A 12,342-nucleotide genomic window follows, 5' to 3' on the forward strand; every position below is an offset into this window, starting at 1 on the left:
GAGAAACCCTCTCTCCAAGTTTGTATGGAGTGAGATAGGCCTATTTTGATGAGAAACACTCTCCTACTTTTTCTTCTTTTTATTCTCGTATGATTTTGTTAGCTTTTCTTTTCCTTTCTCTTTGATTTTTCCTTCCTTTAGGCGACTCCTTGATTTTTTCCTTTATTGGACTCATCACGCACAAACCAATTAATCCCATAGTTAGCAAAACGTGATTCGGCAAAAAAAAAACGGGACATCAAAAATTCGAGTTTAATACGGTACTGGTTGAAAAAAACATAGTAAAAAAAAGAAACACAAGAAAATGAGTTTAGAATTTTGTCATTTACAAAATATGGTGGCGCTAAAATTAGAAAGTTGGCTGAAAAAACGTATTTAAAACATTTAAAATGCATTTTAAACGTGTTTAAAACATTTGCCTAAAAAAACAGAGTTTTATTCTTTGTAAAAGTTTTAAACGGCACATAATAAAACAAAAAGAAAAAATGCCATTTTAAATAGAGTTTTGGTAAGTTTTATTAGTCATGAGGAATAAAGGGCATTTTATATTACTCTGTGATGTGTAATATAAAACCAGTTTTAGGAAGAATAAAGCCTAGAACTACTGTCATGATGGGTGAAGAATACCCTGTTTTAGGAAGGGTGAATGGTACAGCACCACCTTCTATTCTACTCTAACCACATGAAAATAAGAAAAAAGTTTTCAATTCCAATCCATTGAGGAGTGATTAATTGAGATTTGAGGTTGGTGGGTTCTCTGTCAAACTATAAGAGAAGTAAAAACAAGGGAAATGATTTCGGCACAACTATGTTTTGATACATGCGCGCATGTATCTTGTCTTTTAGCATTTAATTGTCAGGTAAGTGATTTTTGAGGACAGTAAAAACCCTTTTACAGCTCTTTAAATATAAAAGACAAGAAACATGAGCCTCTTGTGTCAAGTGTCAAAAGATGTGTGTGTTGAAATCATTTCCCCAAAACAAACAGCAGGTGACAAAAGACAAAAGCCATTTATAGTTTGTTTTGCATCACTCTCCCACTTCCATTTCCATTTTCATGATAGTGTGTTGGCCAAGACAAAAGCTCTTCAATTGGAGTTTAAAACCATCTCCAGCTGACACTATTGTTTACGTGTGATTCTATGTTCAAATCCATATCAGGAATCAATTTTTTACGTGTGATTCTATATTCAAATCCATATCAGGAATCATAAGGAACTTAATTAACTCCTTAAGCCATAAGCTACTTCCTTCCTTGCCTTCCATTTCTTTGAGGATGAGCTTTTTTAATTTATCTGTATCAATAGCCATCCTCAAAAGCATGTTTACATCATAAGGCTGCAATGCAAGAGGCCAAACCAACTTTTTCTTTTTTCCGTGTGATTAATTGCAGCCCTATTTTCCTAGCATCACTCCGTTCTATTTGTCCCTTCCTAAGTAATGAAAAGGTGCGCATTTATCTTTCCCTATATTTAATTTCTTATCTTTTTATCTTATCCCACTTGATAAGAACAAACAACAAATAAAGAAATTTTGTTTGTATCTTCATTCTACATGTCTAATGAGAGAGATTTAGAGTGAACCTAAATTATAAACGAAGGACCACCCATTGGCATTGTCATTGTGATTTCTCACGATCCGCCCATTGGAATTTCCATTTTGGCCAAGGTGTATGACCTCCTCAAGGTGTGTTTTAATTTTATTTATTTATTTATATTTTATATTATTTTAAATTCAGTATGTTTATCATATTCGCATGAGAGAGAGAAAGGGCTTAAGGTCGTTTTAAAATTGCCAAAAAAAAAAACCTTTCATAGGAAATTTTTTCTTGAGGCTCCGTTTCTTTCGAAAGAAACGGAGCCATAAAAACATAAAACAAATTTTATATCCAATTTTATGTCGAAAGAAACGGAGCCTATGCAAATTTTTTCTTCCCACAATTTAGAGGGAAATAATATGATTATCGATAATTTAGGGGGATGTCATCATAAATTGATGGTCCCTGTCAATATAAATCGAATAGGGTTGTTTCAAGTTACCTTTTTTCTTGTTTTAAAAAAGTAAGAAATTTTAGTGACACTTCTCCTATCCAAACTTTAGAAACAAGCATGATGATTTTTTATTTTATAAATTTTAAAAGTTAGATACGAAAGATCTAAGCTTAGTTATTTATTAAGCTTAAAACAACAACACTACCTCGCACACAAGAGTTTTCAACTCATATTGTTACCGATTGTTGATGGAAGGGCTAACTTGCACAAAGCCCAGGTCTAGTTTTAAACCAATACGATACATTAAATGGTCCAGTTAAGAGTTTTTTCGAAGCTCACAGTCTAACGTATAAAGATTCGAGTCTTGTTGTCACCGAATAATTTTGGATAAATCTGAGATTCAACAAAGCAATATATGTTATTTTATGTCATGCTACAACTATCTCAATTATCCAGGGAGCACACATGTAAACTGATAATCTATGATATTGGTCAACGAAAAGATTAGAATGGTCATTGCACAAAACTCACATTAACTTAACAACCCTATTTGCTTGAACATGTAACAAAACTGGGCAATTGCTTGCTAAGAAATGATATCAGCACTACCATGTTTTGATATTTCCACAAAAGCAGCTTGTCTTTTAATATTTAAAGTGGCACACATGTAAACTGATAATCTATAATATTGGTAGACGAAAAAGAGTAGAATGGTCATTGCACAAAACTCACATTAATATAATAACCCTAATTGCTTGAACATGTAACAAAAGTGGTTAATTGCTTGCTAAGAAATGATATCAGCACTACCATGTTTTGATATTTCCACTAAAGCATCTTGTCTTTTAATACTTAAAGAGATGTCAGAAGGGTATTACAGTTCCCACAAGAAAATTTAAAAGAAAAGACAAGCTGGGAAAGTGCAACTATTAAAACATGGTTGTGGTGATATCATTTCCCTTTCTAAAATGTGACAAAAATGTGACAAGTGGTCCTTACCACTGGCAAATGTAAAAACATCAGCAATTATTTTAAGCTAATTTGCGGTGGTCAATAAGGATGATAAGAAACGAATGAATGAATGCTCTCTTCAATTCAGAGTTCTTTAAAAATGAAAATTCTATCTAAGTAATCACAACTGACAGGTCTCCTGGATAACTACAACAGTTACACGTGGGGTATGGATAAATCCAATCCAATACTGACCATTGTTCGTAAAACTCCGTTTTAAACGGCGTTATTTTTTTCAAAAAAAAAAAGGTGTTTTATTAGTGTGCCATTTAAAACTTTTACTACAAATAAAACTCCAGTTTTTTAAGGCAAACGTTTTAAACATATTTTAAAGGCGTTTTAAACGTTTTAAACATATTTTTTAGGCCAACTTTCTTATTTGACCCAAAATTCTAAACTCATTTTCTTGTGTTTCCGTTTTTTTTTAACTTCGTTTTTTTTAACCAATGCCGTATAAAACTCGAAATTTTGTCTTTCCTATTTTTTGTCGAATCACGTTTTGCTGACTATTGTTGTGGTAACTAGCTTAGTATTATGAAAATACAAAGTGAGGGTATGGCAACCCAAGAGCGGGGTAAATTGGGTTGTAAAAACTTTTGCCAGAAATAATGTTGAATTCAAACTTAATGGCAAATCAAACAACAATCAACAAATATATATATATATATATATATATATATATATATATAGCTGAATGTGGTAAGCTGGGGTGGCGCCACATGGCACCCCTACTGCATTCCAAAATTTAAAAGTACTTTAAGGGTCGCTAAACAAAAATAGGAAAATGAAACGCCTTTTCACACGTATTCCTCTATCGTACGAAACCTTAGTAAAGTATCTGTTTCCAATAAACATTTAACGCAAAAAAGTTTTCCTATAAAGAGTCCCAAAAAATAGGAACTTTTCTAAATTGATTTCATCTAAATTGCAAAATACGCATTTAACGCAATAAAGTTTTCCAATAAATATTTAACGCAATAAAATTTCCCAATAAAGAATCCTATAAAAATAGGAACATTTCTAACTTGATTTGTACAAATCCGTAAGATCATAATTTTTTCTTCGCCCCGTGCATCGCACGGGACTACAACTAGTTAAAGATAGAACCAAATGTACAAACAAGAATAGAGAGAACAGATAGAAAGTGTGCACCGAGATTTGCTTAGTTCTTGGAACTTGGCAGTTTTTACTAAAATGCCACTCAAACGACTAGTTTTCACCCTAGCCTATATATATATATATATATATATATATATATATATATATATATATATATATATGTTCCTTAACCCTCTAAACAGAATTCTAACACTCGTAAACTCAATTGGAAAGCCTTTTGGAGTTTGAAAACCCTTTGGAGCCTATATGAATCAATATCAAGTGAATTAGACATAGGATTTCTTTTTACAACGATGCTATTATTGAAAAAAATAGCTCATAGTTCTGTTAAATTCGGCAGAAGAACGGCGATATTTGAAAGATGTCGCTACTGATCTTTGGAAATTCGGTAGAATACCGACGCCCAGTGTGAGTTCCCTAAAAATTTCTCTACTTTCTCTCTTCTAAAGTAAAGAAACTAGGGTTTTCTAGAAATCAGGAAAAGGTTTTGAACTGAAAAACCAGAAGAGAAATAACCAGAAGTTAAAAATTTAAACCAGAGAGAAGTTAACATCTGATTTACGCTTACGCCCCCTCTATTTATAGAATTCGGGGGGGTATTTTTGTAAATTTCCACTCAAATTTCACAAAGTGCGAAATTGGAAAATCCAATTTCACAATATGCGAAATTTGGAGTCACATCAGTGCCATGTCGGTTGTATGGGGAAATGTGATTTCCTGTCTTTTGTGTTTTTTCGAAAACTGTGATTTTTCATCTCTTTTGGGGAATTTCGGCTGACCGCAAGTTCTCCGATTGGACTCCGAATCACGCGCGATCAAATCCGTTGGATTCCTCGTTCCAAGAAGATTCCAATGAATCTAATATCATTAGCTTTCGAGACACGAAGTATTTTTGGGTTAAAACGGATGTTTTTGACTCAAAGTTAACTTCTCGGCTATGCCGTGTGATAATGGACTTTTTGGTTCTGCCGTAAAAGGCAGGTGATATGTAAAGACAGGCTTTTGTTGCATCTCTGGGATAAAATCATTTTCGAAAAGTATTTTCCTGTTTCAATAACCTAAAGAGAGATTGAGAGAAAAGGAACCGATGCTCTAGGACTCGACATGAGATTCTTCCTCGCGACAACTTACCATTAGTTCCATCTTGACAAAATTGGGTGTCTTCAACTATTTACAAATTAGTTTGGGGAGATGATCCCCCCCACCCCACCCCCACGCGTAGGATTATGTGCCTCCTCTTTTAACATGAATTGTGGGCAGACTTTAATTTGATCTAAAAGTATATAACAAATTGGTTGATCTCAAAGTAGTTGTCATGTACAAAAACGACCATGACTCGGTGCATCTCCATTACCATGCTCCATTCATGTATAGGAGTCCCTGATGTTGAGGCTTTCCCAGTGCAAAGGCAGGTTGAACAACCTCTGCCTGTCAAAGAAATGCAGATAATGGAGAGAGATTATGTCACACCCCGAACCCAGAATTCGAGGTAAGGCGCACGTGACAGCCGCCGCATGCCCATAGTGTCGCCCCCACAAGCATGCAAAGCTCCTTTACAATCAACTATTCTCAACATTCAGAGTAACTAATAAATGCGGAAATTTTAGTCTCAATTAGAGCTCAAATGTAATACAAATATAGATTAGGTCCATAAGTCTAAATCCAAACAATTCTTATTAGACGACAATCACCTTAATAAAGTAACAAAAGTCTCTAACTCGAATAATGAAAGAAAGCAAGAAATTTCCTAAGCTCCAATCCAAGTGCCTGATCTCAGCAAGTCTACTATCGCTCCTCTGTATCTGAAAATTGTTAAACCACATAATGAGCTAACAGCCCAGCCGGTTTTCCAAATCCAAGCCAGCTAATAGGAAAACAAAAACAAAGCTGGTGCGGAAAAGAAGTAACATGCCATAAAATTTAGGCAATGCAGAAATTGATAAGAATCAAGAAGATCATTTCTACATAAGCTATATAAGAAAACTACATGTTTTTACAAAAACAGTTCCAACCACTCGGTTATGCAGTTTCCACTTTGAAATCAATGACAAAGAATATATATTTTCATTTTGAGAATCCCTCTACGAATTTCCTGTAATATCCCGCCAGACCTAAGAAACTGCGAATCTCTGCGACATTAGTCGGCCTGATCCAATCCACCACGGCCTCAATCTTTTGGGGGTCTACAGACACTCCATCCTTAGAAATCACATGTCCCAGAAAAGCCACTCTATCAAGCCAAAACTCACACTTCTTGAATTTCGCATATAGCTGCTCTGCTCTCAAAACCTGCAACACCTGCCTCAAGTGCTTTTCATGCTCTTCTTGGCTCTTTGAGTAGATTAGGATGTCATCTATGAACACTACTACAAATCTGTCTAAGAATGGCTTGAACATCCTATTCATCAAATCCATAAATGCCGCGGGTGCATTAGTCAAACCAAATGGCAACACTAAGAACTCGTAGTGTCCATATCTGGTCCTGAAAGCTGTCTTGGGCACATCTTCTGGCTTGATCTTCAACTGATGGTAACCCGAGCGAAGATCGATCTTAGAGAATACTTTAGACCCCTGTAACTGATCAAATAGATCCTCGATCCTCAGCAATGGATACTTATTCCTCACAGTTACCTTGTTTAGCTCTCTATAATCGATGCACAACCGCATACTCCCATCTTTCTTTTTCACAAATAACACTGGTGCACCCCAAGGAGAAACACTAGGTCTGATCAACCCCTTATCAAGAAGTTCTTGCAACTGCCCACTCAACTCCTTAAGCTCTACTGGAGCCATTCGATAGGGAGCCTTAGAAATGGGACCCGTGCTAGGTACAAGATCAATGGAGAACTCGATCTCTCTATCTGGAGGCAACCCCGGCAAGTCTTCAGGGAATACATCAGGGAAGTCTCGTACAATTGTGATGTCCTCTAGCCTGAGGGCCTCCTGACTGACTTCTAATATAGAGGCAAGAAATCCCTCACAACCCTTCCTTAACAATCTGCTAGTCTTGCAAGCCGAAATGATATGGGTGGGCGCACCAACAGTACTACCAAAAAAACTGAACCCTCGCTGTCCTGGCATCTGAAAAGTCACTAACTTATTGTGACAGTCTAGGTTGGCATGATTAGCAGCCAGCCAATCCATCCCAAGAATAACATCAAATCCTTCATCTCCAAGACTACCAAATCAGCGGGTAACTCCCTGTCACCGATCTTCACTGCACACGACTTGCAAATTCGGTCGGTAATCAGGCTACCTCCTACAGGTGTGTCTACACATAACTCTACATCTAAAGGCTCATGAACTAATCCATGCTTCACAATAAACTGGGATGATATAAAAGAATGTGAGGCGCCCGAATCAAATAATACACATGCATAGACCGAAGCTACTGGAAGGGTACCTGTCATAGGTTAACCCATTCCCACTATTAACTAAGCAAACATCAAAATGCAATACGTTGAAATTTTAGATAGACATCTATATGTATAAAAATATCAACAACTAACTAATGCCATACCTGTCACCACTGCATTAGAGGCCATAGCGTCCTGCTCGGTTAGTGCATAGACTCGGTTTGGGATCCTCTGCTTCTTATTCCATGCCCGATTCTCTCCTGTGGGCAGGACCCGTGTCGCTGGGGGTGCGCCTGAAAACTGAAAATTTCTCTTCCGAGGACAATCTGCTACCTTGTGACCCAGGTGGCCACACTCAAAACATGCCCTAGTGACCCATGGGCAATCCTTTTCTGCATGATGTTTCTTGCATTTGGCACACAATCCAGACTCCTGTGTGTTAGACCTCTGACCAGCACTCTGATGCTGCAGGTGATGGCCGTCTGACCTCTGCTGTGATCCGCCTCCCTGGCGGTAGGAATTAGGCCTCTTCGATGGCTCTCCTGAACTTTGGCCATCCTGATGACCTCCTGTCCTGAATCTCTTCTTCTGCTGGTCCCTATGCTGCTGGGACCTGATGACTCCTTCCTCAACCTGTAAAGCCTTACTCAACACATCTGCATAGGTTTTAAGCTGGAAATCTTTTACTCGATGCCTGATAGGATCCCTGAGTCCGTCTTGGAAACTGCGAGCAAGAAGTCCGTCGTCCTCCATGACCGATATGGGTGCAAACATCCCCAATCTCGTAAACTCTGCCTCATAATCTATGACAGATCTGCTTCCTTGCTTTAAATTGAAAAAATCATTTTCCTTCAGAATCCTCACACTATCAGGAAAATATTTGTCATAGAAAGCGGTAGTGAATTCATCCCATGCAATGATAGTGCTCCCCCTGACACTCCTCTCCATCTTCCACCAAGCATCTGCACTTCCTCTAAGCATGAACGTGGCAGCTACTACCTTGTCCGGCGCTGTCATCCCCAGAAACTCAGATTTTCTCTGACTCTTGCAACCATTCATCAGCCACGAGAGGATCAGTGGTCCCTCCAAATGTACTAGCCATCCTCTGAAACTCAGTCATCCTACTCTGCTGACGAGGCTCGACTTGTGGCAGATGCGGCTGAGGCTGTTGTTGCTGTTGGGTCACTACCCCAACCAAAGTCTCCATCATCCGCTCTAATCGGGGTAACCCTTGCTCTTCCTGATGAGTCCCCCCCTCTGCAGTATGGACGAAAGGGGTGGGAGGCTCCTCCTCCTGTGCCGGATTTGGCTGCACTGGAGCCGGTACAGGGTTTCGCTGAAGTCGGGTCCTCACGACAACAGGGGCACGAGCAAGGTCAGCCATTCTTTTGGTACGAGCCATACCTATCCCAACAATAGCAAACACTAGTAAGGCTTCAGGTCATAAAATACCTGCATAATTATAATAATAATCGGAAGGTAGTAAAAATACAATTTGCCTAAGGTACTACAGGTTCTTAAACCTATTGCTCTGATACCACTTAACTGTCACGCCCCGAACCCAGAATTCGAGGTAAGGCGCACGTGACAGCCGCCGCAAGCATGCAAGGCTCCTTTACAATCAACTATTCTCAACATTCAGAGTAACTAATAAATGCGGAAATTTTAGTCTCAATTAGAGCTCAAATGAAATACAAATATAGATTAGGTCCATAAGTCTAAATCCAAACAATTCTTATTAGACGACAATCACCTTAATAAAGTAACAAAAGTCTCTAACTCGAATAATGAAAGAAAGCAAGAAATTTCCTAAGCTCCAATCCAAGTGCCTGATCTCAGCAAGTCTACTATCGCTCCTCTGTATCTGAAAATTGTTAAACCACATAATGAGCTAACAGCCCAGCCGGTTTTCCAAATCCAAGCCAGCTAATAGGAAAACAAAAACAAAGCTGGTGCGGAAAAGAAGTAACATGCCATAAAATTTAGGCAATGCAGAAATTGATAAGAATCAAGAAGATCATTTCTACATAAGCTATATAAGAAAACTACATGTTTTTACAAAAACAGTTCCAACCACTCGGTTATGCAGTTTCCACTTTGAAATCAATGACAAAGAATATATATTTTCAAACACTTGATTTTGGATTTTTCCACTTGGAAATTAAATACTTAACAGTCTTCTCTGTGGCCAATTTCCAACCTTATTGGCAAGTAGCGTAACCCAAGGCGAACACTCGTTCGCAGAACTCACAGGTCCAAAAGCGCGCAATGTTAAATTTATCAATAGCTAGAGGACTCCCTACTGGCCGCCCGAGATCAACCTTACGGGTAGATAAAATTTGACCGGTCTACGTGATCACGTCCAGTGTACTCACCCACTGGTAGGTTGGGCACTAGATCCCCACCAGAGATCAACCTTACTGGCGGAATCCATTCCATACCAAGACTGTATACAATTATAGATAGAAGCAATTTAATGTTTGCAATACCGTGCCATAAATTTTGTAAACGCCTCAAGTCAGAGGGGACTCCCCCCCATTCCAATCTATGAAAACCATATCGTAAACAAAGTGCCTTTCAAATTGTTGTTTCATGAATTCTAGTTTTCAAAATCATGTTCTTCATAAAGCTTTTTATGTATAGGAATGAAAACATTTCAAGACTGAAGGATACCATGCATAATGACATTCAACTATTTAGAATGACATACTAAAAAACGGTCAGTGAGAATCTTCTCCAAAACAAGTTCCAAGTGAGAGTAGATATGCAAAAATTGTAATAGAAAGCTTTCAAGTTAGCTAAATGTAAATATTTGATAAGGACAACTATCTAAAAAATATATTACTTGGAACCGGGTATTACAGATTAGATTCGTGACAAACCTAACAAATGATGGTGAAAAACCCTTTTTTTAAATGTTAGTGAAAAAAATTTTCTATCTTTGAACTTTTACATCTTCATCAAATATGCAAGCATGACTAAGTCTTAGAAATTGGAATACAGAATCTTCACATGCCCATTCATCCAAGTTAACAGAAAGGTATATAACTATCTTTATCCATTTGTTAACCAAAAAGTACTTACAGAAATGGCTGAATTCCGCTGACAAATAAATTTCGGGAGCTGAACTAGCAGGTTCAATGGCTATATTTAGGAAACTGATTTTTCATTTGAATTTTTATACCATTATCAGTTAACTATGCTCAGGAACCCTTTCCAATCCGTGAACATGGTCACACGCATTCAAAGAGGGATTCCATTTAGTATTCAATATGGCAAAATGATATAGCAACCACCTTGTTTAGTGTTAATCATGAGAAGCTAAAACTAAAAATGCAAAGAAAACACCAAAGTAGTTATTCCTATACACAGATTACATGTCCTATAAAGACTGCTAATCACAACTCAATTAACTTGAAAGAGGGGCTGATTGATTGCCTCATGGCATCTAACACCAGTTGGGTCATTCAAAAGCTGGGCGACTTGGAGGGGGAATTCCCATGTGTGGTGTGGAGCTCTATAATGAGATCCTCATGAGATATGTATAAGGGTTCAACTGCTTGCTTAGGCAAACAAGAAGAAGGGTCTCACATTGAAATCACTTGCTACGGAAGTATGGATCCCATTTGGATCTAAGAAAGTACTGCAATGTGCAACTGGGAAACATGTATGTATAGCAAAAATAAATGCATCTGGGAAACATTTGTACAACAAACAATAACCCTTAAGAAAGTAGCGCAATGTGCTAAACTATGCCTTTTTTGTATCCAAGTACTGCCATGAAATTGAGAGAATATTCAGTCATACGTTGACATATCTAGACAGATTCTTGTATACAGGGAGTATTTAATTAATATGCCAAGCTTAACAAGTGCAGGCTAGGCTCAGTGACCCTGCTCAGAGTTCCAAATACTTCCAACGTTCAGTGACGAAAGCACATAACATGTAAATAAAAGTCAATTGATCTATAAATTAAACAAATGAAGAACAAAACATTTATCAATATCAGAACTATGCATGTTGATTGGTAGGACTTTTTATGTGGATTTGCCAAAAAGAAGCCATGCCGGTTAGGTTGGTGGGCATTGGCTTAGAAGTTGGATCCATTTCCGCTTCTCTTCATCATTAAGCTCTTTAATCATATTGAAGTGTTCCACATCGATAGTCACAAGATTAGCATATGCATCTTGTCTCTCCTCTACTGTCAACCCTTCTAAGTTGAAGACAAAATCTCAAACTTCTTGTTTTGGAGGACCTTGCATTGCCTGCATGGTCTATAAGCATAGGTTTCAATATCAGTACCATATATAACACATATTTATTAGAAAATTCATTACGATCCTTATTCAAATATCCAAACCGTTCATTTGATGGGGTCCAATATTAATAGGCCTTTCCCCAAAAACCATCTCCATAATGATCCTAACTCCCCGATCGGAAGGTTTGGATCATCCTATGGGGTTGATTTTATGGGAAAGGCTTATTTACACTGGTGCCCAAAAAAAATAACATTTTGGATCTTCGTACGGGTTGATTTTATAAATACACTTTTTATGATGATCCTAACTCTCCGATCTGTAAAGTCTGATCGGAGTGGATCATCGTACGGAGTTGATTTTATGGGCCAGGTGGGCTCAATTGATTTTATGGGTCTTGGTTGATTTTTTATTTTTTTTGAAAATGTGGGTCTTGGTTGAGTTCTTTTTAAGTGTTTGGTTATATGTAGGATCAATTCTTTTCAGTTTTCTTGGGTTTGTTACAATCTTTAGGGTTTTGGTTTGGACTAGAGGAATCAATTTCCTTTTCGTGTCTTCGCTTAGACGGATGGTGTGATTTTTTTTTCCTATTTGTTTAGGGTTTTGGTT

General features: G+C 37.6%; 1 protein-coding gene across 1 annotated transcript; it reads right to left on the bottom strand.

Annotated features, from left to right (window-relative positions):
• Positions 1-6,185: 6,185 nt before the first annotated feature.
• On the bottom strand, positions 6,186-8,494 carry LOC143858961 (uncharacterized). The gene is made up of 3 exons (XM_077369655.1): positions 7,642-8,494; positions 7,304-7,524; positions 6,186-7,202 (listed from the first exon to the last, which is right to left on the bottom strand). Exons 1-3 carry the CDS (start codon positions 8,492-8,494, stop codon positions 6,186-6,188), a joined length of 2,091 nt encoding a protein of 696 aa, XP_077225770.1.
• Between the last annotated feature and the right edge of the window lie 3,848 nt (positions 8,495-12,342).

The sequence above is a fragment of the Tasmannia lanceolata genome, unplaced genomic scaffold (assembly GCF_043159265.1).
Source record: "Tasmannia lanceolata isolate RefF3 unplaced genomic scaffold, GAP_Taslan_0.1 ptg000029l, whole genome shotgun sequence".
Taxonomy (NCBI): domain Eukaryota; kingdom Viridiplantae; phylum Streptophyta; class Magnoliopsida; order Canellales; family Winteraceae; genus Tasmannia; species Tasmannia lanceolata.

Excerpts from the sequence above, each read along its gene's own strand:
- LOC143858961 (XM_077369655.1), bottom strand. The coding sequence starts at position 8,494 with ATGACAGCGCCGGACAAGGTAGTAGCTGCCACGTTCATGCTTAGAGGA. Across the intron at positions 7,525-7,641 it reads CTCTAATGCAGTGGTGACAG|GTACCCTTCCAGTAGCTTCG; the intron begins GTATGGCATTAG and ends AACCTATGACAG. Across the intron at positions 7,203-7,303 it reads GGGAGTTACCCGCTGATTTG|ATGCCAGGACAGCGAGGGTT; the intron begins GTAGTCTTGGAG and ends GTGACTTTTCAG.